The sequence below is a fragment of the Cyprinus carpio genome, chromosome B16, assembly GCF_018340385.1.
Source record: "Cyprinus carpio isolate SPL01 chromosome B16, ASM1834038v1, whole genome shotgun sequence".
NCBI classification, from domain to species: Eukaryota; Metazoa; Chordata; class Actinopteri; order Cypriniformes; family Cyprinidae; genus Cyprinus; species Cyprinus carpio.
Genome location: NC_056612.1, coordinates 30,331,634 through 30,354,440, shown reverse-complemented (window position 1 = coordinate 30,354,440; position 22,807 = coordinate 30,331,634). Strand labels below are relative to the sequence as shown.

General features: G+C 36.4%; 1 protein-coding gene and 2 pseudogenes across 1 annotated transcript; 1 reads left to right on the top strand and 2 right to left on the bottom strand.

The window, feature by feature from the left end:
• Positions 1-2,716: 2,716 nt before the first annotated feature.
• LOC109106622 lies at positions 2,717-5,483 on the bottom strand. The gene is made up of 7 exons (XM_042740317.1): positions 5,453-5,483; positions 4,573-4,929; positions 4,171-4,425; positions 3,972-4,059; positions 3,355-3,436; positions 2,935-3,065; positions 2,717-2,777 (listed from the first exon to the last, which is right to left on the bottom strand). The coding sequence occupies exons 1-7, from the start codon at positions 5,481-5,483 to the stop codon at positions 2,717-2,719; spliced, it is 1,005 nt and encodes a 334-aa protein (XP_042596251.1).
• Positions 5,484-8,802: 3,319 nt separating this feature from the next.
• On the bottom strand, positions 8,803-10,880 carry LOC109105554 (annotated as a pseudogene).
• A 2,879-nt stretch (positions 10,881-13,759) lies between these two features.
• Positions 13,760-22,593, top strand: LOC122139936 (annotated as a pseudogene).
• Positions 22,594-22,807: the final 214 nt, after the last annotated feature.

Genomic DNA, 22,807 nt, shown 5'->3' with positions numbered 1-22,807 from the left:
TTTTGACAGAAAACCTGCCTGTTTATGACTGCAGTCTTCTACAAAAGCAATAAATCAACTTTACATATTTCACAACACATCCAGATGATACCATTGAAACCTCCCCTCAGGACTTCAAATGTAAAAAAGCTATAAGAATCTAGTAAATCGCATAAGACTTTATGCAATTTAGCGTATTATTCCAGTGACAGGCCATTTATTCTGTCTGATGAAAAAATTTTATGTGCACCTATACAGAAAAATGTATATTTACATATTTACATTACAGACCAATGAAACAATGAGAGCATTAAAATGAAATTAATTGTAACTGTTGCTCTCTAATGAAAGAATAATAGAGAGTTTGATCTTACACCATTTGTGATTATAAGGAAAAACAGTTGTGTTGATAGTAACATGAAGGGTTCCTCAACTATCTCTAAGGAAAATAATACTGACTGGTTCGTTACAAAGACCAATGCTGCTCCCAGGTGGCTAGACAGAGAAGTGAATTTAAGACCAAAAATAAAAATTATTTAAATATTGCCAAACTTATTAAAATCAATTCAACAAACCCAAAATGTACACGAGAATATTTTCTCTCCTGCAGAGGATGCATCTGATAATCATCATTAAAACTCATTTAATCCTACACTGAAAAAAAATAGAAAAGTAACTTGTAAATAAACCCTCTAATAATATCTGTAAATCAAAGACTATTTAAAAAAAAATAGTGATGCAACTTTCACAATGACTTTTTAATTAGACATTTTATGCATAATGATAAGACTTCCTATAAGCTTTAAAGTTTACATTCTAAAAATTAGAGCAACAGACACATACAGGCCATGTGCACATGTGTGGGTGTGTGTGACAGTGTGCTTATGGTGGGGGTTGTGTATGTGGTTATTGGAAGTACACGCAGTTTTTCCTCAGTTCTTCAAACACCTTGGAAACTGCTACAATCTGTGATATTTTCCATTTCAGTTATGAGAGATTCTAATTTATGACACTATGTTATAGCATAGTCTATGCTTACCCATACAAAACCCTGCGTTGTCTACTATAATAAGCCTAAATGCATGGTGACCAATAGAGTGGAACTCTCTCCATAAAAACCCAAGTATTAGAGGATTAAATTTAAATGTCAAAGTGGGACCTCTGGAAGCAGACTGTATGGGAAATCTGCTGTAAAGAACATTGGTGGTGAGAAATATTAAAGGACTTACAGTCTCTCTGCTGCTACTGTCTTTGTGTCTTTAACAATGTAAACAGTGCCGAAGCTTCCCTTCCCGAGTCTCTGCTGGATGATGTGTCGGTTTAGCTATCAGAGCGTGATTTCACCAAGCACAACATGTTCCTGGATCAACATCCTTGTTGATCCTGGAGCAACATTCCAATCAACCAATCAGAATTGAGATATAACTTTTCAGGAAATATCTGTTTAAGGCTTACAACCAGAGTTAGGTGCTTCTACACCCTTGTTAATCAGCTATCATTTCCCACTGATTTTAATTATGGGTAGGGTTAGGTTAGGTTTAGGGGTAGGGACTGGGTTAATTCTATATTTTTGGACAATAATGTTGATCCAGGAACATGTCATACTTGGCAAAATCACGGTGACCGCTCTGAGCAGGAGGTGTTTGTGTGGCAGGATGACAGTGAGTTTGGCCTGGGCGCTCACAAAATCTGGCCATTTTTCAGTCATGAATGCAGAGCAGTCAACTACAAAGACATAAAGGTCAAAAAATGTCAACAAATGCCCTTTTGTGACGTTATTTCTTTTTTTTTTTTTTTTTTTTTTTTTTTTTTTTGGTTACTTATTTTGTGATTTGGTATTTTAAGGTCCTGTTTTGAAAACTAAGTATATGCAACATAAACAAATCTTTTTAAAAATGACTAACAAGAATAATTTATCTTATTTATTCATTTGTAATCGTTAACATGGACGAAATATCAAAATAAAAATACAGAACAACAGTTCAGATTGCGATTAATAAAAATGAGATTACCTTACCAAATTCGCCACACGTGCTCACTTTGTTTTATATAAAAATAAATATTAAAGTTGATGATAGATTTTTTTTTAACCTCGCCTGGGCGTCGGAAGTACTTTCGGACACATGCGCTCAAGTTCCGTGTGTAGTCGTTCGTCATGGGAGCAGTGCAGTGGAATTTATCTCCTTTAGATGGCGCTAATGTGCGATGTTGAATGTTTACTAACCTGCCTGTCAGGTTTTAGGATATCAGTAAACTTGATTAATTATGAAATCAAATTATGGGATCACGTAGGCTTAAAAAGATAAAATAATAATAAAACAAATAAAAATGTCACCAATACTTTATTATGCTTATTTGTTCTATAACAACAGTTGCAGATTGAAAACATTATTTACAATAAAAAGTATTAAAAAGCAAAACAACAGAAAGCAGAAAAAATGTTTCTTAATTGAATGAATTTATTAACATAATTTTAACGTTTTAAAGTTTTTCTTTACTCACTTGCCTTTTTCTTTTTTTACTGTTCTTTGTAGCTATCAAGCAATGCTTATCCGAGAAGTTTTCTGTCTACTGCCAACGGTGCTGCCATAAAATGTTTTTGAAGACTGTTCAAGTGAAGCACATAAGAAAGAGAACTAGCCAGAGATTTTTAAAGATAATAAGATTTTTAAAGATAAAACACACACACAAACATGTTACAGTACAAATCTGTATCTTCACTGCTGAATGTATAAGATTAACCGTTCATCACTGTGCTGTAGATGGTTGATTCATCCTGCTTCTCTGTGTATGCAGACCTATAGAAATAAAGATGATTATAACAGTGAAATACTCACAAACTCATATTACGTCAAGATAGACAAATATGATTTCAAATATGATGAATTATGCTGCATCATCTCCATAACTACTGGTCAGATTAAAAAAAAGTAATTACAGTATGTATGTAGAAACATTTGACCACAGTTATAGGTATATTGAATGCTCACATCTGAAGCGTTTTCTTTGGGTTTAATGTTGACAGATGAATATTCTACTTCATCTTCCTGCTGTTCAGCCTTGGTTTCCGGCAGGTTTGTGTAAGCCTAACAGCAAACAGATGCACAGAACATGTCTTTATGTGCAACTGTCATCCTTGACCTGCTGAAAAGACCAGCTTAGCTCAGCATAACCAGTGTGTTTTATTTATTTATTTATTTATTTTTTTTGTTTTTTTTTTTTGATGAAACTGGTTGACCAAACAAGACTTGCTAGCTGGTTAAGAAGCTTGCTGGTGGTTTCAAAATGTCAGTCATGCAGCTTATACATGGTTTTTTTTTTTTTTTTTAGTTTTTTGCCTGTTTTTATATGTTTATCTTTTACAAATATATTTACAGTTTTTTGAGGGGTGCTGTAAAGAGAATCCTGGGCTTCTTCTCTTTCTTCTGTTGGTTTTCTTTGAGTTTTTGCTTTCCTTCTAAGAATAAATGTGACAGAAATGCATTATAAATAGCACAATTTAGCTTATACATCAAAAATATTCGATGATTTCAGAAAGGCGGTTTGATTCTGAGAAGATATTTACAATTATTATTTCATTATACCTTTTTAAATGAATAAAGAAATAAAGAAATACTGTTGGGAAAAAATGGTAGAAAAATGGACAATGTCCTGGCAGAGAATTACTAGAACATTATTCACTAAGTTTACAGTTATTTCCTTCAATCCTAAAACATAACTCGATACAATACAACTCTAAAGTATTACACAATACAATTTATTGAGGCTACATGCAGTTTTTGCAACTTTGTGTCGTAAGCCTTAACCACCGTTCTCACCAGCATTATAAAACTCCCCTGGCAGCTACACAAAATGTACTTTTTTTGTACTTTCTAAATTTTAATTTTAATTTATTTATTTTTATTTTTTCATTTAGACTGAGTGTATAGAGTAACTGAGAGATTTATAATATACTGGTTTGTGCAAGTACAAACAAAATCTAAATATCCTACCTTCTTATAAGCATCACAGCTGCAGTGATGAAAACAAGTGAGAATAAGGACACCACAATAATCAGAACTGTTGGGAACCCAGCGACATCTATTGAGGACAATTTAATACTTAAGTGTGTGAAATAAATCTTTCATTTTACAAATATGAATATAATTGTTTAGATATGAAAATGTTCAAATATTTATCAGTTCAACCAACCTTCAATGTAAATAGTAAATTCTTCAGACAAAGTTGTTTTAAAGTTTTTCAAAGAACAAGAGTAATTCCCAGAGTCTTTAGCAGTTATTCTGCTGAAAGTGAGGACGGGCTCTGACTGTTGAATCGGATCACCATTCTTAAACCACTGAACCTCAGCTAAATTACCAGAACAGTTGAGTGTGCATGTCAAATTCAAAGAGTCTCCAGGTATTGTGCTTCCATTTTCTCTTGACCTCCACATAGACACTCTTAAATCTATCAAAAAAAAAAGAAAGAAAGAAAAGAAAGAAAAAAAGAGAGAGATTTCTTTTAGTAAAAAACAAACAAACAAACAAACAAAAAAACACCACCAACAACAAAAGCATCAAGGAGTAATTTTTCAGAGTAAACATTTATATTTACCGTGTACTGAAATACTTGCTCCAGGATCACCTGTCCAACGTCCATCTTCCTTATCGGTTATAAATCTGAATTTATACTCTCCAGAATGTGATTGATTAATATTACTGATCAAATAAGAACAATCTGAGGTTTTGTCTCCAATGTACTGAAAGTTGTTTTGATTATCGTTTGCTTCACTATCATAAACATATGGCTGATAATGACATTTGCCACTGTTTGATCTCATTGAACACCATAGCACTTGTGTTACGTTATTTCCATGTGGATAAATAAATCTACAGTTAACGGTGACATTGGATCCCCTCGCAGCACAGATCGAAGGAGGATAAATCACCTCCCACTGTTCACTAACAACACCTGAGGAGCACAGAATGCTTTATTTAATTATAATATTTGTAACTGTAGATAGTTTTATAGAAAATTAAAATATCTTTTGACACAATATCCGTTTTAGATATTATCTAGAGCATCTATTGTGACAGTTTTTAAGAACTTATTTACATTATACAATAGGATCCAAAAGTCTGAGCTTACATAATAAAAGCATTAAATGCATTTTTTTGTAAAGTACAATAAAGAAAAGTTATAACATAAATTAATAAGAGATATTCAAGATTCTGTCATATTTATGTCACTAATAAAATAAGCTGATGCAAACTCCATATACACCAGGTATTAATAAAATCTTTTAAATCTTTTATTTTCAGATTTTCATTAGAAAACAAAAAGAACACAAAATAGCAACAGTTTTTATTAGTGGCATCAGAATTTGGTCTCCATTGTATATATACAATACATTTCCAGTTTATTAAAATCAGCTAGAGATTAATCAGAGGAAAATTGGACAACAAACGAAATGCATAAGAGAATATTTTCTTACCAGGCAGGAGAAGCAGAATAATTTGCAGCATTTCAATTCACAGTTTCAGTTATTAAGCTTACAGAAGAGGTTTTGTATGGAGTGTCAGAAAAATACACAAGAAGAGAAAATGAAGAAGTTGCTCAGACAAATGCTGATTTCATTTCCTTCTTAATAGCATTAACACTGACGGCTCACATAAGGACCAAAACAGCAAGTAAGAATGAAAACCATAAGTCTACAAAGTTTTATGTATATGCTCCAAAGCTATAACAATTCAATTAAATAAATCTTTGACAAAGTATCCTTTAAATCAGGTATAATTTCTTTGTACTATTTTTACACCTCTAGATACAATGCAATATAGCTCCAGTGCATCTTGCTATGGAATATGCCATATTATAGCTTTATGTGAGAAATATACAGAGTCCTTTAATTCATTAAAATCTTACTTGACAGCTTTGGTCACCATTCACTCAATTGTATTAAATGAACAGACATATACTGTACAGACATACTACTACAAATTACTTATTTTTATATGTTCCACTGAAGAAAGTCATATGGGTTTTGGAAGACACTGAGTAAATGAGAAATTAGGCCTATACTTTATTTGAGCAAAAGAGTGTAGAAAAGCTTTTTGAAAAGATAAACATGATTCACATTTACCTTTTAGGATTCCTGTGATAATGTGAATTCATTTAACTAATCAAATATTTAAATATCTAAACCTTCTTGTTTATTTGGTCACCTAAGAGAGAACTACTTTCTGTAGATTTTCTTGTAGCTCCATCATAAAGCCTGGTAATTTTTTTTTCCAGTATTTCTTTACTGTCAAATGAATTGAGCTTTTTTTATTAATTATTTTTTTTTATTTATATTGCACTGAATGGTCTTGTTATCAGCCGAAGAGAACACTTTGCTTCTTTTGTTTCTTTTGGTTGCCAGTGCATCAAATTGGAAATAAAAAGAAAGTGTGAGGATTTAAAAAAGAGAGAAAAAATTTATGGCATAAAATAAATAAGAAAGATATAAGTTTTTTTCTCTCTCTTTTAAAATGGGGCTAATGTGCAATATGGACTGTCAAACTAAATAAAGTTTTTTTTCTTGTCTTTTGGATATCAGTAAATCAATCAGTTGGTGTGATTAAATTAAAGGATCATGTCGGCTTATAAACATAATAATAATAATAATAATAATATCAAAACACATTTATTATGCATAATTTTGTTTCTAACAATGCAGATTCATTAAAGTCCTTTTAAAACAATTAAAAGGTATTAAAAGCAAAACATGCAAAAGAACACCACACAAATGCATGTGCTACAGTGTCAAATGCCATGTACATAAATGTTTAAAAATCCATACAAAACAGATTCATAACTAGAGAAGCCTTATTACTTATATTGAGTAGCCTTCATATTCATATTGTAACAGTGACTATTCATTGTTATATTTACATTCTTTCCTAGAATGTTTCTTAATTTAATGAATTTATTCATGTAATTTTAAAGCAATGTTTATCTGAGAAGCATTTTTTTTTTTAGTTTAACCGTCTACTCCCAACTCTTAACACTAACCTTTACAGCTCTATCTAAAAAGGTAGAAGCACATTTATATTTGTTATATCTGAGAACTAGCCAGAGACAGTTCCTCCTTTGACCATTTTAGATCTAAAAACACACAGACATGTTTGCTTTCTATCATTTTCAATAACTTCTGTTGTTCATGTGTTTATTGTATTGAGCTAAAGCTATTTTATTCCCCAACCTACACCCTCACCCAAAAAATTTCACAAACTAAAGATTTCAGGTTTTACTATTTTTGAAAGGGGAAATTTGGTCAAAACAATGTAGGCAAAACCAGAACACTTAACACACTCAAACCACACACATTTTTCTATCTTCACTGCTGAAAATATGAGATTAAACTGTTCATCCATCACTGCGCTGTAGAATGGTTAAATCAATCTGCTGCTTTGTGTTTGCAGACCTAGAAATAAAGAAGATCCATTTCAGTAAAATACTTACAAACTCATATCTGCTATTAATATTATGCCAAGACTGACAGTCAAATATAATGATTCATGTTGCAACTTGCATCATCTCCATAGCTAACTGGTCAGGTTAATAAAGCAGGGGTGCCCAGTGCTGTTCCTGGAGATCTACCTTTCTGCAAAGTTCAGCTCTAACCCTATCAAACACACATGAGCTGATTAAGATCTTCAGGAACACTTGATTAATTTCAAACAGGTTTGCACTGAGCTCTGCAGGAAGGTATATCTTCAGGAACAGGATTGAGCACCCCTAAAATAAAGTATGAAGAAATATGTGACCAGTGTGGTGTGTTTTGAAGGCTTACACTTGAAGCATATTAACACTTGCGGGCAATCCATCCATGGCTTCTTGAGGGTTTTTTGATGGTTGAGTAGACAGCGTCGGTCTAACAGCAAACAGATGACAAAGAAAGAACACATGACTTAAACGGTCATCTTTTGTACTGTTGAGTTCAGAATAACAGTGTGGTTTTTTCACTGGTGCTTTCAACAGGGTAGTTATGTACATCCTTAGAATTCTAACTTAGAAACAGTGCTAAACATGATAACACTTCTTGTGATTCTTACTGTTATAATATACATGTCATATTTACTCCCTAATAAGAATAATAATTCATTTTTTTTTTTTTTTTTTTTTTACATGTTTAAGGTTTTATAAATATATTTACCGTTGTTTGAATAGTGCAGTAAAGAGAAGCCTCTGCTTCTTTTCTCTTCTCCATTGGCTTTCCTTGAGTTTTCCTTGCTTTCCTTTTAAGAGTAAATGTGGCAGAAATATTATATAGCACATAAGCTGGTACATCAAACATCTTTATGATGTCATGAAAGGGGTTTAATTCTGAGAAAATATTTTTAAAAATATTATTTCATTATGTCTTATCAAATAAACAAACAGGTGTATGAACTAATCTGAAGCAGTTAAGATAGCAATTTATTCTGGCTGCATACAGTTTGGCAGCTTTGTGTTGTATAAGTCTTAACCACTGACTGTCACCAACATTGCTTGCTCAAAGACAGTTCCTGGAGGGCCGGAGCCCTGCACAGTTTAGATTTAACCTTAATTAAACATATCTGTTTTGACGTTTTGTCTTGTTAGAGCTGCTTTACAACAGAATTTGGATTTGTCTCATATTTGATGAAGTTTGCATCATTGATTCTGTTTCTTTCCTGTTTAATACTGGGAAGCTGATTTGAATTAGTCTCTATTGTATAAAGAGCTTTATTTGACTAGTGCAATGTCGGTTAATGTTCATCTAGACTGACTGAGAGATTTGTAATTTATTGGTGTGTGCAAGTACAAACAAACATAAATGTCCTACCTTCTTATAAGCATCACAGCTGCAGTGATGAAAACAAGTGAGAATAAAGACACCACAATAATCAGAACTGTTTGGGACCCAGCAACATCTGTTGAGGACAACATTTTTTATTATTTTTTTTTTTTTACTTAAGTATGCAAAACAAATCTTGCATTTTTCAAATATGAATAGGATTGTTTAGATATGAAAATGTACAAATATTTATCAGTTCAACCAACCTTCAATGTAAATAGTAAATTCTTCAGACAAAGTTGTTTTAAAGTTTTTCAAAGAACAAGAGTAATTCCCAGAGTCTTTAGCAGTTTATTCTGCTGAAAGTGAGGACGGGCTCTGACTGTTGAATCGGATCACCATTCTTAAACCACTGAACCTCAGCTAATTACCAGAACAGTTGAGTGTGCATGTCAAATTCAAAGAGTCTCCAGGTATTGTGCTTCCATTTGCTCTTGACCTCCACATGGACACTCTTAAATCTATCAAAAAAAAAGAGAGAGAGAGAGAGAGAGAGAGAGATTCCTTTTAGTAAAAAAAACAAACAAAAAAACAAACAAACAAACAAACAAAAAAAGAGAGACACAACAACAACAAGCATCAAAGGAGTAATTTTCAGAGTAAACATTTATATTACCAGGTGTACTGAAATACTTGCTCCAGGATCACCTGTCCAACGTCCATCTTTCTTATCGGTTATAAATCTGAATTTATACTCTCCAGAATGTGATTGATTAATATTACTTGATCAAAAGTGAACAATCTGAGGTTTTGTCTCCAATGTACTGAAAGTGGGTTTGATTATCGTTTGCTTCACTATCATAAACATATGGCTGAATATAACATTTGCCATAGCGTGATGTCATTGAAAACACCATCGCACTTGCTTTATGTCATAATCATGTGGATAAATAAATCTACAGTTAACAGTGACATCATGGAGCCCCTCGCAGCACAGATCGAAGGAGGATAAATCAGCCCCCCCACTGTTCACTGACAACACAACTGAGGAGCACAGAATGCTTTATTTAATTATAATATTTGTTACTTTAGATAGTTCAAAGTTAATAATTTAAAAAATATCTTTTTGACACAATATCCATTTTAGATATTATCTATTGTGGACAGTTTTTAAGAACTTATTTACATTGTACAATAGGTTCCAAACAGTCTGAGCTCACATAAAAAAGCATTAATGCATGTTTTCCCCTTTTTTTGTAAAGTACAATAAAGAAAAGTTGTGGCATAAAAGTAATAAGATAAATGATATTCAAGATTCTATAATATTTACTTTATGTCACCAAATAAAATAAACTGATTCAAAATTCATATACACAAGGTATTAATAAAAAATATTGGAAATCTTTTTTAAACTCTTTAGAAAAAAAAAAAGATCACAAAATAGCAAAACAGTTTTATTAGTGGCTTCAGAATTTGGTCTCAATTGTATATATTACAATACATTTTCAGTTTATTAAAATCAGCTAGAGATTTAATTATAGGAAATTTTGGACAACAAACAAAATGAATAAGAATATATTTTCTTACCAGGCAGGAGAAGCAGAATAATTTGGGCAGCATTTCAATTGACGGTTTCAATTATTTAGCTTACAGAAGAGGTTTTGTGTGGGGAGTGTCAAGAAAAAAAAAACACAGAAGAGAAAATGAAGAAGTTGCTCAGCAAAAAAATGCTCATTACCATTTCCTTCTTAACCACCCTTAAACTGCACCACCATTTCTTTGAACATATAGATGTGAAAGTGCACTATCCAAACATAAACTGTTATAATTCATAAACAAAAACATTTTTTAATACGATTTTGATGTACCATTTCCATGGTAATGCAATGTCTGATTTTCACAGGATGAATTTTAAGATTTTAAGCTTTCAGTTGATATGGGTTATACTTTGTGATGATTTCTCAAAAATGTGATGGGGAAAAAACAAACAAAAGACTTTTTGCGACAAAGGTCAGAACTCCCTGTTATGATGTCCTAGATTTTTAAAGGGTGCCACTCTTGTCAGAAATGTATCTATTACTGTTCCTACATAATCGTAGGGGGTGCAAAAATCGGAACCCATCACGATACGATATCGATTCTCATACCCAGCGATAAAATATTTGCCAATACTTCAAAAAATTTTATGATACAATTTCAATACGATTAGATACAGGAGAATATTGAACGATATGGTCGATATTATTATATTTTATACATATTTTAAACAACCATCTACATCTTTATTAACTTCACAAAATGCAACCAAACCATATACATGAACATTTATCTTAAATTTTTCACATCCTGTTCCATCAATTGGGACATTAGCACGCCACTCAAAAATAGGCCTACACTTTTTACTTTTTTTTTTTTAAATAATAAAGAAAAATATAATATTGGAAAAAATTTAAGTCATTCACACAAGATCAGTAATCTTAAAATATGACAACAGTCATCAAGACAGTCTTTCAGATTTCTAGAAATTCTACGCTAAAATATGCAATGTGTTAGAAATAATGTACATCCTCTTTAGGATAAAACAACACAAAGGAGGTAATCCAATTGTAAAAAAAAAACTCTTTTCAGGTTTTTCAGGTAGGCCCAAGTTCTAAAGAAATTTTCAGGTACAGTACAGAAATGATTTTAATCAAATGTACAATAACACTGCATAGTCTTCACTGTTTTCTTTTCTTCGACACCGAGGTTTCTGTTGAGAAAAAGCATGGATCCACATATACTGATACACATGCATTTCTTTCTCAACTGTTGCGTTAAGACATATGTGTTTACTAGGATATTCGCCAAGGTGACATTTTGATGTAATTGGGTCTGTATTTGTTCATCCTTGCACAAAAAAGTGGAAAGAGAGCTCACATTAGGTATTAGCGTGGCGTTGTCTGTGCGTTGTTGCTTTGGATGTGACACTTGTCATGGTTTGATCTCAATGAACACCACCATAGCAATTGCTGTACTTGTAGTCTTTTTGGATATGTTAAATAACAGCCAGTAATGACACTGGGATCCCCTCGCAGTACAGATTGGAGGAGAATAATCCACTAGCACTGACAACACCCTGGGAGCACAGAACACTTTATTAAATATATAGATAATCTATTGTGACATTTTTTATAATAAATCATGTACAATAATGAAATCACATCTCAGGACCACACTGAAAATAGGATTTTTAATGTAATCCTGGAAAATACCAGGTTTTTAGGATTAAAAAAGTGAATAAAAGAATAGTTATGTCATATGAAAAGAGATATTTCTGATTCTGCACTATTTTTATTTCACAAATGAATAAGCAAATCTGGAACACCAGATATTACAAAAATATATATATATTTCATAAGAAAATAAAAAGAAGACATATTTATTGACCTCAGAATTTGGTCTCCATTGTAACTATATAATACAACTTTTTTAGTTTAGCGTTGCAGTCTGATATAAATTCATTCAAATAATACTAGGAGATATGCACAACAAAGAAAATTTACAAAAAACAATAATATATATATAGCTTTACAGTTATGATTTTATCACTGTAGAGTGTCAGACAAAATTATAAGAAGAGAAAATTAATAAAAGAATTTGCTCAAATGAAAAGGCTTGACTTTACATTTCCTTTAATATAGCATTATTACCGTGATGGTCTCAAATAAGGACCAAAAAAGGGGTTAGTTTCACAGATGTTCCAACGCTAATCAGAAACACTTTTATAACTTTTTGTTAATTTTTCACTCAAGTGTTAAATGAGTAGGCTATTTGTTGGCTAGATATTTTGTAATTTTAAAAAGTATTCTTTAATAAAGTTTTACACATGAAAGAGGTATAGCCTACCAGTGCATTTTTTTTCGATGGATGTACAGATCAGCCAGTGCAAAGTACAGAACGACATTTCATTTTTATAATACATATATGATCAGAGAACAAACATGGTCGTATCTCTTATAATAGATTAGACATTTACAGTAAAAAATAAAATACTATAAATAAATAAAAACATAGGCTAAACGTGGATTCACGTACACTGACAAAGAAAACACAATATTAAGGTTAAATCATATATTTAAATAATTTTTCATAAAGCATCAAAAAATGGTTATTCTATGCAGAAACTACCATTTCCCAGAATCAGAGGTCACATCTCATGACGTCACTTCCGGAAGCTGCAATCGCTTTCCTGTATGGGTGTAAATGGGGACATGACACACAGTCGTTCAGAGCTGTAAAATTGAAAATAATCATTCCGCTGGTTATTTTTCCAGTGCGCGTGATCGCTATAATACTATCTACTTTAGGCGGGCTGAGCTGACATCGGTGGCTGCGATGGAAAGCCGTGCCGCGAATGCCCGATGCTCTGGCTGGATGGCTGAAGGAGGCAGGGGAGTTCCAGTTTCAGCCCCGACTGTCAGACAGGTGAGGGACCAGAAGGCCTGAACGAGCCACACGCTACTGTCACTGCTACGATACACACTGAAAATAAAACAGCATTATTTTTTACAAGTGATCTACCCCAAAACTCAAGTTTTAGCCCAGGCGGGCCTAGTTTTTTCAGCTATTGTGTGAGCTATTCTGTGTTTTCTTAAAGGAACAGTTCAACCAAATATATACATATACAAAATACAAAAACAAAAGGCAGGATGGTTTAAAAAAAATCTTCATATTGTATTTTTTTTTTACATGTAATGAAGATGGGGATGGGGACTGGTGATGTCAAACTCTAAAATAATAATAATAATAAAGACATATCCCAGATCATCTTTTGGCCCATATTATAGGCGTTTGAGTGAGAACCGTATAGAGACATCAAAACAGTTGTATCTCAGTAAAATCTTACTAACCACGTGACAATTGTGTTCACCATTCACTCAGATGTATCTAAAAGAACAGACATTCCGTTACAAATGACTCATTTTAAGTTACACTGATGGAGTCATATGGGTGTTGAAAGGCATGAGGGTGAGTAAATGACATGATGATTGTTTCATCTGCAATTTACTGCATTGTCCCTTCCTGAGGATGCATACTGTGTGGTAGTGAATTAAATGTTTATATTAATGTGTTAAACCTAAAATTCCATGCTTCGTCATCCTTCACTTTTTCACAGTAGTCAGGAATTTTTTATCAGCTTGCGTCATAGTAGTTATCGGATCCATTCCTAACAACTAGGCCAAAGGGAGAATAGCAGCTTCAGATTGTTAAAGGTTGTTGTTTATGTTTATACATGGTAATGGATTGACAGTGTTGCATGGAAACAAATTGACAGAACTATTATATTTGCGTGAACCGAGTTTCAAGAGGAACAGCTTTTCCAGATTCCTCAGACTACAAATTTTATTTTTTTTCAGTTGTCTCTTTATTGTCAGAGGTTGAGAGCTTTTGTTGTTTGTTTGTTTCTTTTCTCTTTCCTTTCTTTTTTATTTTGTTTGTATTCATTTTGTATTTTTTGTATTGAATGGTCTTGTTAGTGGAAAATAAATACACCAAATATACCAGAAATTAAGAAATTCTGAACCGGTTTTTTTTTTTTTGGTGGAGATTTGAAGAATGCAAAATAATTCATCATTCTTTAATATTTTGTTTTATAATATTTGCTTTAATTTTGTTTTTAATTGTTAATATTTGTATTCTTGAAAATTTGTTAGTTTGTGCCCAAAAAGATCAGAACACTCCTCTGCTTTATTTTCTTTTGTGTATAAATCCTTATTTGTCTCTCCTCCCTTTTCTCAGTTCATCCTGAAGAACTACGGTGAAGATCCTGACAATTATAATGAGCAGTTGAAGAAACTGGAGCAATTGAGACAGGTAAGTCTTACAGCGCATGCAATATATACTTTCTAATTCATTTCTAAACATTATAGAATGTTTTTTTTTCTGGATTTTTTGGTTGTTATTCTGTCTCTATCCGTTAAAATAAACCTACAATAAAAAAATTACAGACCCCTTAATTTCTTTGTAAGTGGGCAAACTTACAAAATCAGCAAGGGATCAAATCAATATTTTCCCCACTGTATGTGTCCCTTCCTGTGTCTAAATCACAGTTAACATTTCTATCACCATGCTTTACCCAGTTAAGCAAGCGGTAGCATGAAGTCTATGGTTATGCATTTTGTATATTCTCGCATTGTTGTCTTTCTAGAATGCTGGTGAAGGTCACACGAGACTTTGAAGGCTGCAGCACCTTAAGGAAGTACTTCGGGCAACTGCACTATCTTCAGAGTCGTGTGCCTTTGGGATATGGGCAGGAAGCTGCTGTCCCGATCTCCTGGTGAGGGCACCAACCCAGCCGTCATATTTCCCTCTCATGTCTACTGCTGTTGTTGACTTTTAGTCATCTGCTTAAACTTTTCTTGTTTAATATATAGGACAGAGATATTTTCTGAGAAGACAGTGACCCACGAGGACATCTGCTATGAGCAAGCCCCCCCCAATGCATCCTTTATTAATTTGGGTGAGTTAGTACTAGACTGATATGTATTATTGCCTCTAGTCAATGCCTGCAATTGTCTGTGATTAAATTAACTACTGTGTTGTTCAGAGGAGGGTATTGTTTCAAAACCGAGCTTGTGTTCTGATCGAGTCATGGTTTCCCCTGTTGTAGGAGCGCTCCATTCAATGTTGGGAGCCATGGACAACAGGGTATCCGAAGAGGTGAGCTAAATTAGAGAAGGCACAGCATACATACACCAATTTAAATATAATGTGATTTAATGCAGCGTGCTCATCATGTTGGAACTGCAGTTTTCAGCTACTCATATATCATCAGACTGAGAAATAATTCTTTCCATTTTAGCATTTCTTCACAAATAAAAAAGCATGTGCATGGATGTAATCATTCACAATAAGATCATAGCGAAGCAGTAGGAAAAAAAGTGTGAATTTCCATTTCATGCCAAGACATTTAAAGACATTATCAATAGAAAAAAATTATAACAAATTTAACAGAACACCACAGTTGTAGTGGTGCAGTGCTATTTCGCCACCATTTTACATGACACCAGAGTGAGAAAATGCTTTTGGTGTTTCTGTGAGCAATATGGCATTGGTCAGTCAGCGAACAGACTGTGAGAAGTCTGTGGGTGTGCCACGTGACACAGTGACTAAGAGTGAAAAGTGAGATTTCATAAAATTCTAAATATCTGGGGATTTTAAGCAATATGTAAATGTTATTTTTACCTTTTTCACATCACTAAGTTAGGGAATGAAAGTATCTTGCACACACTTCCAGTGCTCGGCTGGAGCGTTCACCTACCTGAGAGATCACTTCAGCCACAACTTCAGTGTGGACATGAGTCACCAGATCCTCAATCTCACATCAACCTCATGCTGGTATGATCTCTTGATAGTTTTAACTCATCTGCTGACATAAAGGGTGCTTGTTTACATCTTTTTTTTTTTTTTTCCATGCTGTAGATTAGGGCTAAAGTACTAATTGCTGTTTTTCAGGGTCAGGCCCAAGAGTGCCTGTTGGAAAAAATCTATGTTGGACAACAGGAAGAGCTTTCTCGTCGCTCGGATAAGTGCCCAGGTACTTGCTTATTTTTCTACCATTTACAAGTACATTTCATCTTAAGATCATGGTTCGTTGCTAAATTTGAGCATGCTCATGGCTATATATGTCCCATTTGCTTGGCAGTATGACTGGTAAAATAACTTTGGATATGAAAATCTTTTTGTCTTCAGGTGGTGGACTATTATAAAGAGGGCATGCAGAGCTCTGGAGAACTCAGAAACCGCTTCAATGTTAGGAAAGATACAGAAAGACTGGAAGAAATTAGTGCAAAATGAAGATTTATTACTTTTGCTGCAGTTGCTCACGTGAGTCCTCCATTCAAACTGAGATTGGATTAACTACAGAGCAGGCTGGTCAAATGTGATTTTTATTTTTTTAATGTTTCTAAGCAAGTCATACAAATCCTTGTTCTCTCAACAGCTGCACATGGGAAAACAGGCAGAAGAGCAGCAGAAGTATGGAGAGAGGGTACAACATGCCTGTTTTTCTGTCTTCAATTTCAGTTAGTGGCCATCTGTGTTCTTTGGCATGGAGAACTAGTTTCAACCTCATCTTGGCCTCTTGTCCTTTAAAAATATCGTTTTTTTTTTTTTTTGTACAATTTTTTTTTTTTAGGAAGAACAGTGTGGCTAACGTTTCTTGTAGTTTATTTTCATCAACTAAACCACTGAGAGGAAGAGGATGATTTTAAAATAAGTTCATGATTTTTTTCAAAGGAAGAGGAGGATTTTTTTGAAATAAGTTTGAAATGAACCCAGAAAGAACCTTCTGTTTTGTAAACCTTTTTTAATCTAATCTTTTATTTATTTTTCAACAGGTTGCTTACCTTCAAAGCTCAATAGACAAACTGAACGAGGCAATTAAGCTGGCTAAGGGTCAACCAGACAGTGTACAGGAAGCCCTTAGATTTACCATGGATGTCATTGCGGGAAAGTGAGCAGATATGATGGATATACTTAACTTACCAAAAAGGCGTAATTCAATTTTGCATAAAAAGTTGCAGGAAACTCATTTGTCCCTTCTCATGTCACCTTTTCATTTTAGATTTAATTCTGCCAAAAAAGACAATGACTTCATTTACCATGAATCTGTGCCACCTCTGGAAACACTGACTTCAGTGAAAGGTATTTTGGCCAACATTATGTTGTAGTGCTGCGTAACTGCATGGGGCATGAATATGGCATGACTAGAATAAGTGCATTAGCTTAAGATTTGCTGGGGATAAAAAAAAAAAAAACAAGTAAGAGTTGAAAGTTTGAAACTGTTCTAGAAGTTAATGCTGTCCTGCCTCCATCACAGGAGCCCCACTGGTGAAAGCCTTGCCTGTAAACCCAACAGACCCCAGTGTCACTGGCCCAGACATTTTTGCAAAGCTGGTGCCCATGTCTGCCCACGAGGCCTCCTCTCTTTACAGGTTTCCATAATAAGTATCTTTATTTATATACACTTACATATCTATATTTATATGTCTATATATACACCACAATTTAACACTTCCTCATTCTGATAATTGTCAGCTTCCCCATACGTTATACTTGAAGGGCAATCCAAAATAGGACAAAATGTCAAGTGTTTTACTACTAAAAACTCTTTAGTTTTTTTCTGTCAAATTTACAGTGAAGAGAAGGCCAAGCTGCTAAGGACTGTCATGGCTAAAATAGACAGCAGGAATGAAACATTAGAGTGAGTATGAACAGCTTAAAGAAATTTCATACAAACACATAGTATGCATCTAAATGTCTCAGTTTTCATATTCCCACAGACAGTTCATGGACTCTCTTGGTCTGGACCCAGAGTCAGTAGACAATACAGAGATGTATAATACGCTTCCTTCTGTGCTGATGGAAAAATGTGCTGCGTTGAGTGTGAGACCTGATACTGTAAAAAACCTAATTCAGTCAATGCAGGGTTAGTGGCATCACTCAAAGTTCTTTTTCATGGTATTTTCATGTTACCAGTTAGGGCTGCACGATAAATCACATGCGATATTTAATGTGCATCTTGTCAGTAAAGCCGGTCCTGTAATCAGCAGTAAGATGCACATTAAATATCGCATATGATTTATCGTGCAGTCATATTACCAGTTATAAAGCTAAATACTTTACTTTTTGAATCAAGTTACGCTGCTTAATTCAATCTGTTTAATAGCTCTTTAAAAACGTACAGTTAAACATAAGAAAAATGTTAAATTCTTGTATCCAATTTCTCTTCCTCCACTTTCTTCATCCTCAGTCCTCTCAGGTGTGTTCACCGATGTAGAAGCCTCTTTGCGGGAGATTCGAGATGTATTGGATGAGGATGAGGCAGAGGAGCGAAGTTTAGAAGAGGCTGCTGGGAAGCAGGCTGTACCAGAACAGCCCTCGGCTCTGGCTGAGCTGCGGAGAGACCTGGAAAAGTATTTGGAAGCACACGAGAAAGCTAGCTTCACCAACACAGAACTTCATCGGGCCATGAATCTGCACATCAGCAATCTGAGGCTCCTTGGTGGACCACTAGACACCCTTAGAGAGGCATTGCCAAGACCTCAACTTAGCGAGGGTGGGTGTTTTATGACATAGTTCACATAAAAGGTAATTTTACAGTATGTATGTTCATGTGAATTAAAATTTTTGACATTTTCAGATGAGATGGCAGGTCTCCAGACTATGAAAAGAATTTTGGGAAAAGTGCAAGAAATGCGGGACCAACGAAGCTCCCTGGAAAAGCAACTTAGAGACCTCATTCAGCAGGATGACATCACTACTTCACTAGTTACAACTGAGCTTGCTGACATGAAGGTATGGGCTTTACATGACTGTGCCACTAACTTTTTAAAGGGATTGTATTAGAAATCTTTCAATGCATTATAGTTTTATCTTTGCTTTCTTTTCCCCCATAGAAACTGTTTAAGGAACAGCTTAAGAAGTATGAGCAGGTGAAATTATACCTTGATCAGAACCTGACGGCTCAAGAGAATATCCTGAAGGCACTGACAGAAGCTAATGTGCAGTATGCCACTGTGCGCAAGGGCCTGGCAGAAACTGAACATAAGTATGACTCAAAGGAATGATATGTGACAAATATGCATAAACTTTAGCAAGCGTAGCATCATCAGTATACTTATTTACTTTTTAGATGGAACAGCACTGTGCAGATGCTTGTGGCCTCCTATGAGGCCTATGAAGATCTAATGAAGAAATCTCAGGAGGGCAAAGAATTTTATGAAGATTTGGAAACAAAGGCCTCTCGGCTGTTGGAGAAAGCCAAGACTGTCTGCAAGGCTCGAAAGGAAGAGAGACAAGCCATAATGTAAAAAGTAACTACGATCACAAATCTTTTTACTCTGTTGTATAATTCTTTTGCACAGAACTCAAACCTCTTGGTCAGGACGTGTATTTCTTTCTTGTTTTTAATAGAAAGTTTGATGGTGTTTGCATCCAATTACTTTTAGTTCTTCTAATTTGACTGCTTAAATGTTTCATAGGGAACTAAAAAAAAAGGTGGCCCCAAAGACCCACTGCCCCAAAGCCACCCCCGAAAAAAAAGGCCAAAGTGGGTGGATCCTGAAAACTTAGATGACCCTGAACTGGCAGAGCTGAGTGCTGCTATCCTAGCTCTTGGTGGAGATCTCCCAGAAGAGCTACGTAGCCTGCCTCCTGAATTTACCATTCCACCACCTGGTTCCATCCTTCTGTGCTTTCCGGAGCCGCTGCTAGATCTATTCTGCGCTGGCCTGGAGCTAACTCGGGTTTACTCTACACACAACCCAGATTTCCTCCAAATTTACCACCTCCTGAAGTTCTTGCTCAGATCTCCTGTTTTCCAACTCCTCCCCTTTCTCAGAGTTTCAGTCACAGTCTTTCCCAGCCTCCTCTGGCACAGCATCAGTTCCCACAGCTGCCCAACCCACGGGTCCTTCCACCACCATCTGTGTCTGGGTACTGTCCTCCATCTTCACAGAACCAACCCGGCCCTCCAGTCACTCCAGTCCGACCTTCCACCACTACAGTGGATAGTGTACAGACACCTATTCCTAGCTACAGTCCTGCATCTGCCCAGGCAGTTATGCCCTGCCCTGGCCGACACCAACCAATGCCATCAGTGTATGCAGCGCCACCTCAGATGCCCACTGCAACCCCACGTCCAGTACATGCAGCAACCTGGTGCTGTTTCCCATGAGCCTCCCAGCCACAGGCAATGCCAGCCCATCATCACCAGCCTCAACCTCAGCAGGTATTTGTTCGACAGGGTGGTCACAGTCAACCACAGCTGTTTTACCCACCTGTACCAACTCAACAGCAAATGCCAAGACCTTTGCCTGGGCCACAGCTTCCACAGCAATTAAGCCTCAGTTCCAACAATACATAGCCCAAGTAAGACAACCAGGACCACCACACTTCAAGTAAGAGGCCAGCACAGTTTGGAGCTCCAGCTACCCATGTGCAGCCCTATCAGGGTTACCCCCCTGTCTCATTTGTTTCGAAGTCCCAACCTCCACAAGTTAACACTGTCAACCCGGGCCAGATGCCCCATCCAGGCATACCTCCACAGATGCCACCATCCTCCCAGTCAGTGCCTCCTGTGTCAATGCCACACTTGGCTCATGCTAATCAGCAAATGCCTCCATCTTCCCAGCCAGTGCCCTCTATGTCAATGCCACACTTAGCCCACATTACATCAACAAATTCCCCCTTCCTCCCAGCCAGTGCCCTCTGTGTCAATGCCACACTTATCGCATGTCAATCAACAGATTCCCCCTGCTTCACAGCCACAAACACCTCCCGTCAATCAATTACCCCATGCTCCTCACCCCCAGATACCACCATCCTCTCATCATTTAGGCCCTGCACCTCATATGCAGATACCTCCTGCCTCAAAACAGATGCCTCCTCCCCAGCAGCCACAAATGCTTGCACCATCCACTCACATGTCTCCTTTCCTCTCATCCACAAATGCCCTCAGTCTCCCACCGCTACCCTCATTGCCCCCAATCACAAATAATCCCTACTCATCAACCCAGCCAACAGCCAGCGTACCCAGCAGTCCCTCTGAGGGCTAATGTTCCTGTTCAGCCTCGGGTACCGCATGGCCCTCTCTCATCACAGATACAAATGCACCATAGCACTCCTTCACAGCATCAAAAAACTACCCTCATCCTAAAATCCTTTCCCAGTCCTGTCCTCCAGCACTCCCTCACAATATCTACAAACCTCAGCTACCCATTCCTCCTAGCTCTGCACCTTTGAGTTTTCAGATGTGTTTTTTTGTTTTTTTTGTGGTTTTTCCTATGTTTTTTTCCAACCAGTCTGTGGCACCTCTGCAGCTCAGTCCCAACGCCACCCCACTTCACAGCCTTTAGCCCCGCAACAGCTGCCCCCGGGAGGCCCAATATCTTATGCTGTTCCACAAGGTGGGAACATTGGTACTGGACAATGCAGCATCCTGTAGCTGCTGCTCCCCCAGGGCATCAAAGCATGATAACTACATCCTCAGGAGCACCAGGGGCACCACAGCCTCATGTGCTACCTTCTCCTGCCCCATCACCTTCTCCCTCTCCTGGTCCTTCCTCCCTTGGTATGGTCACCCAACGACCTTCTCCTGCTCTTACCCCAGTTGGAGGAGCAACATTGCCACAGTCCTCAGTTCAGACTCCAACACCCACTGGTCCTGTGACTCCATCTGACTCCAGTTTGTTTCAGCGACAGAACTCTAGTACTGATGACTTTGCTTTTCCTCAAGCCCAGAGAGCCAGCATGGAGGCACCAAGGACACCGCCAATGTCTTACTACCCACAAAAGCTGACCCTCAGGAGGAACATCACAGAAAAAAAGCAGAGGGTGTAAGACTTATCCAAGGTGACCCTTACCAAGCACCAGAGAGGGTCTCGAAACTCAGTGCACAGCTAGAACGGTTAGATTAACAGTCCAATCCTTAGAGCGCCCGACAGGGGAAGGAGGTCTGTCGAAACTTGACGCTCAATGGAAAGAACTGCAAGAGCAGCAGGAGAAGGATACTCGCCAGCTCTCTATTGCTATTGCTCGTTGCTATACCATGAAGAACCGCCATCAGGATTTATGCCATATGACCTGCAATCGTGTTGTCTTGTGGTCCGGTAAAGATGATTACATCAATGCCAGTTTCATTGAGGACCTGTCTCCATACCTGCCCCTGGGCTCATTGCAACACAGGCTACCCCCCCTCACTGGCACTGCACGCTGACTTCTGGCTCATGGTTTATGAGCAGAAAGTTTCTGTAATCGTCATGCTATTGTCTGAGCAAGAACTGGAGAGGTAAATCTCCTTTTTTCTGAAAAGTCTAGAATCCCATTGGCTTTTGACATTATTTTATGTGATTACAATGATTTTAATTTTATTCTTAGCAAAAGGTGTTGCGATACTTTCCATCAGAGAGTAGGCCAACGACTTGCTCAGGGGCCAATCACCCTTACCCTAACCACTCAGAAGAGTACTCCTTACGCATATAGAGCGCATGATAGGACTGCAGTATC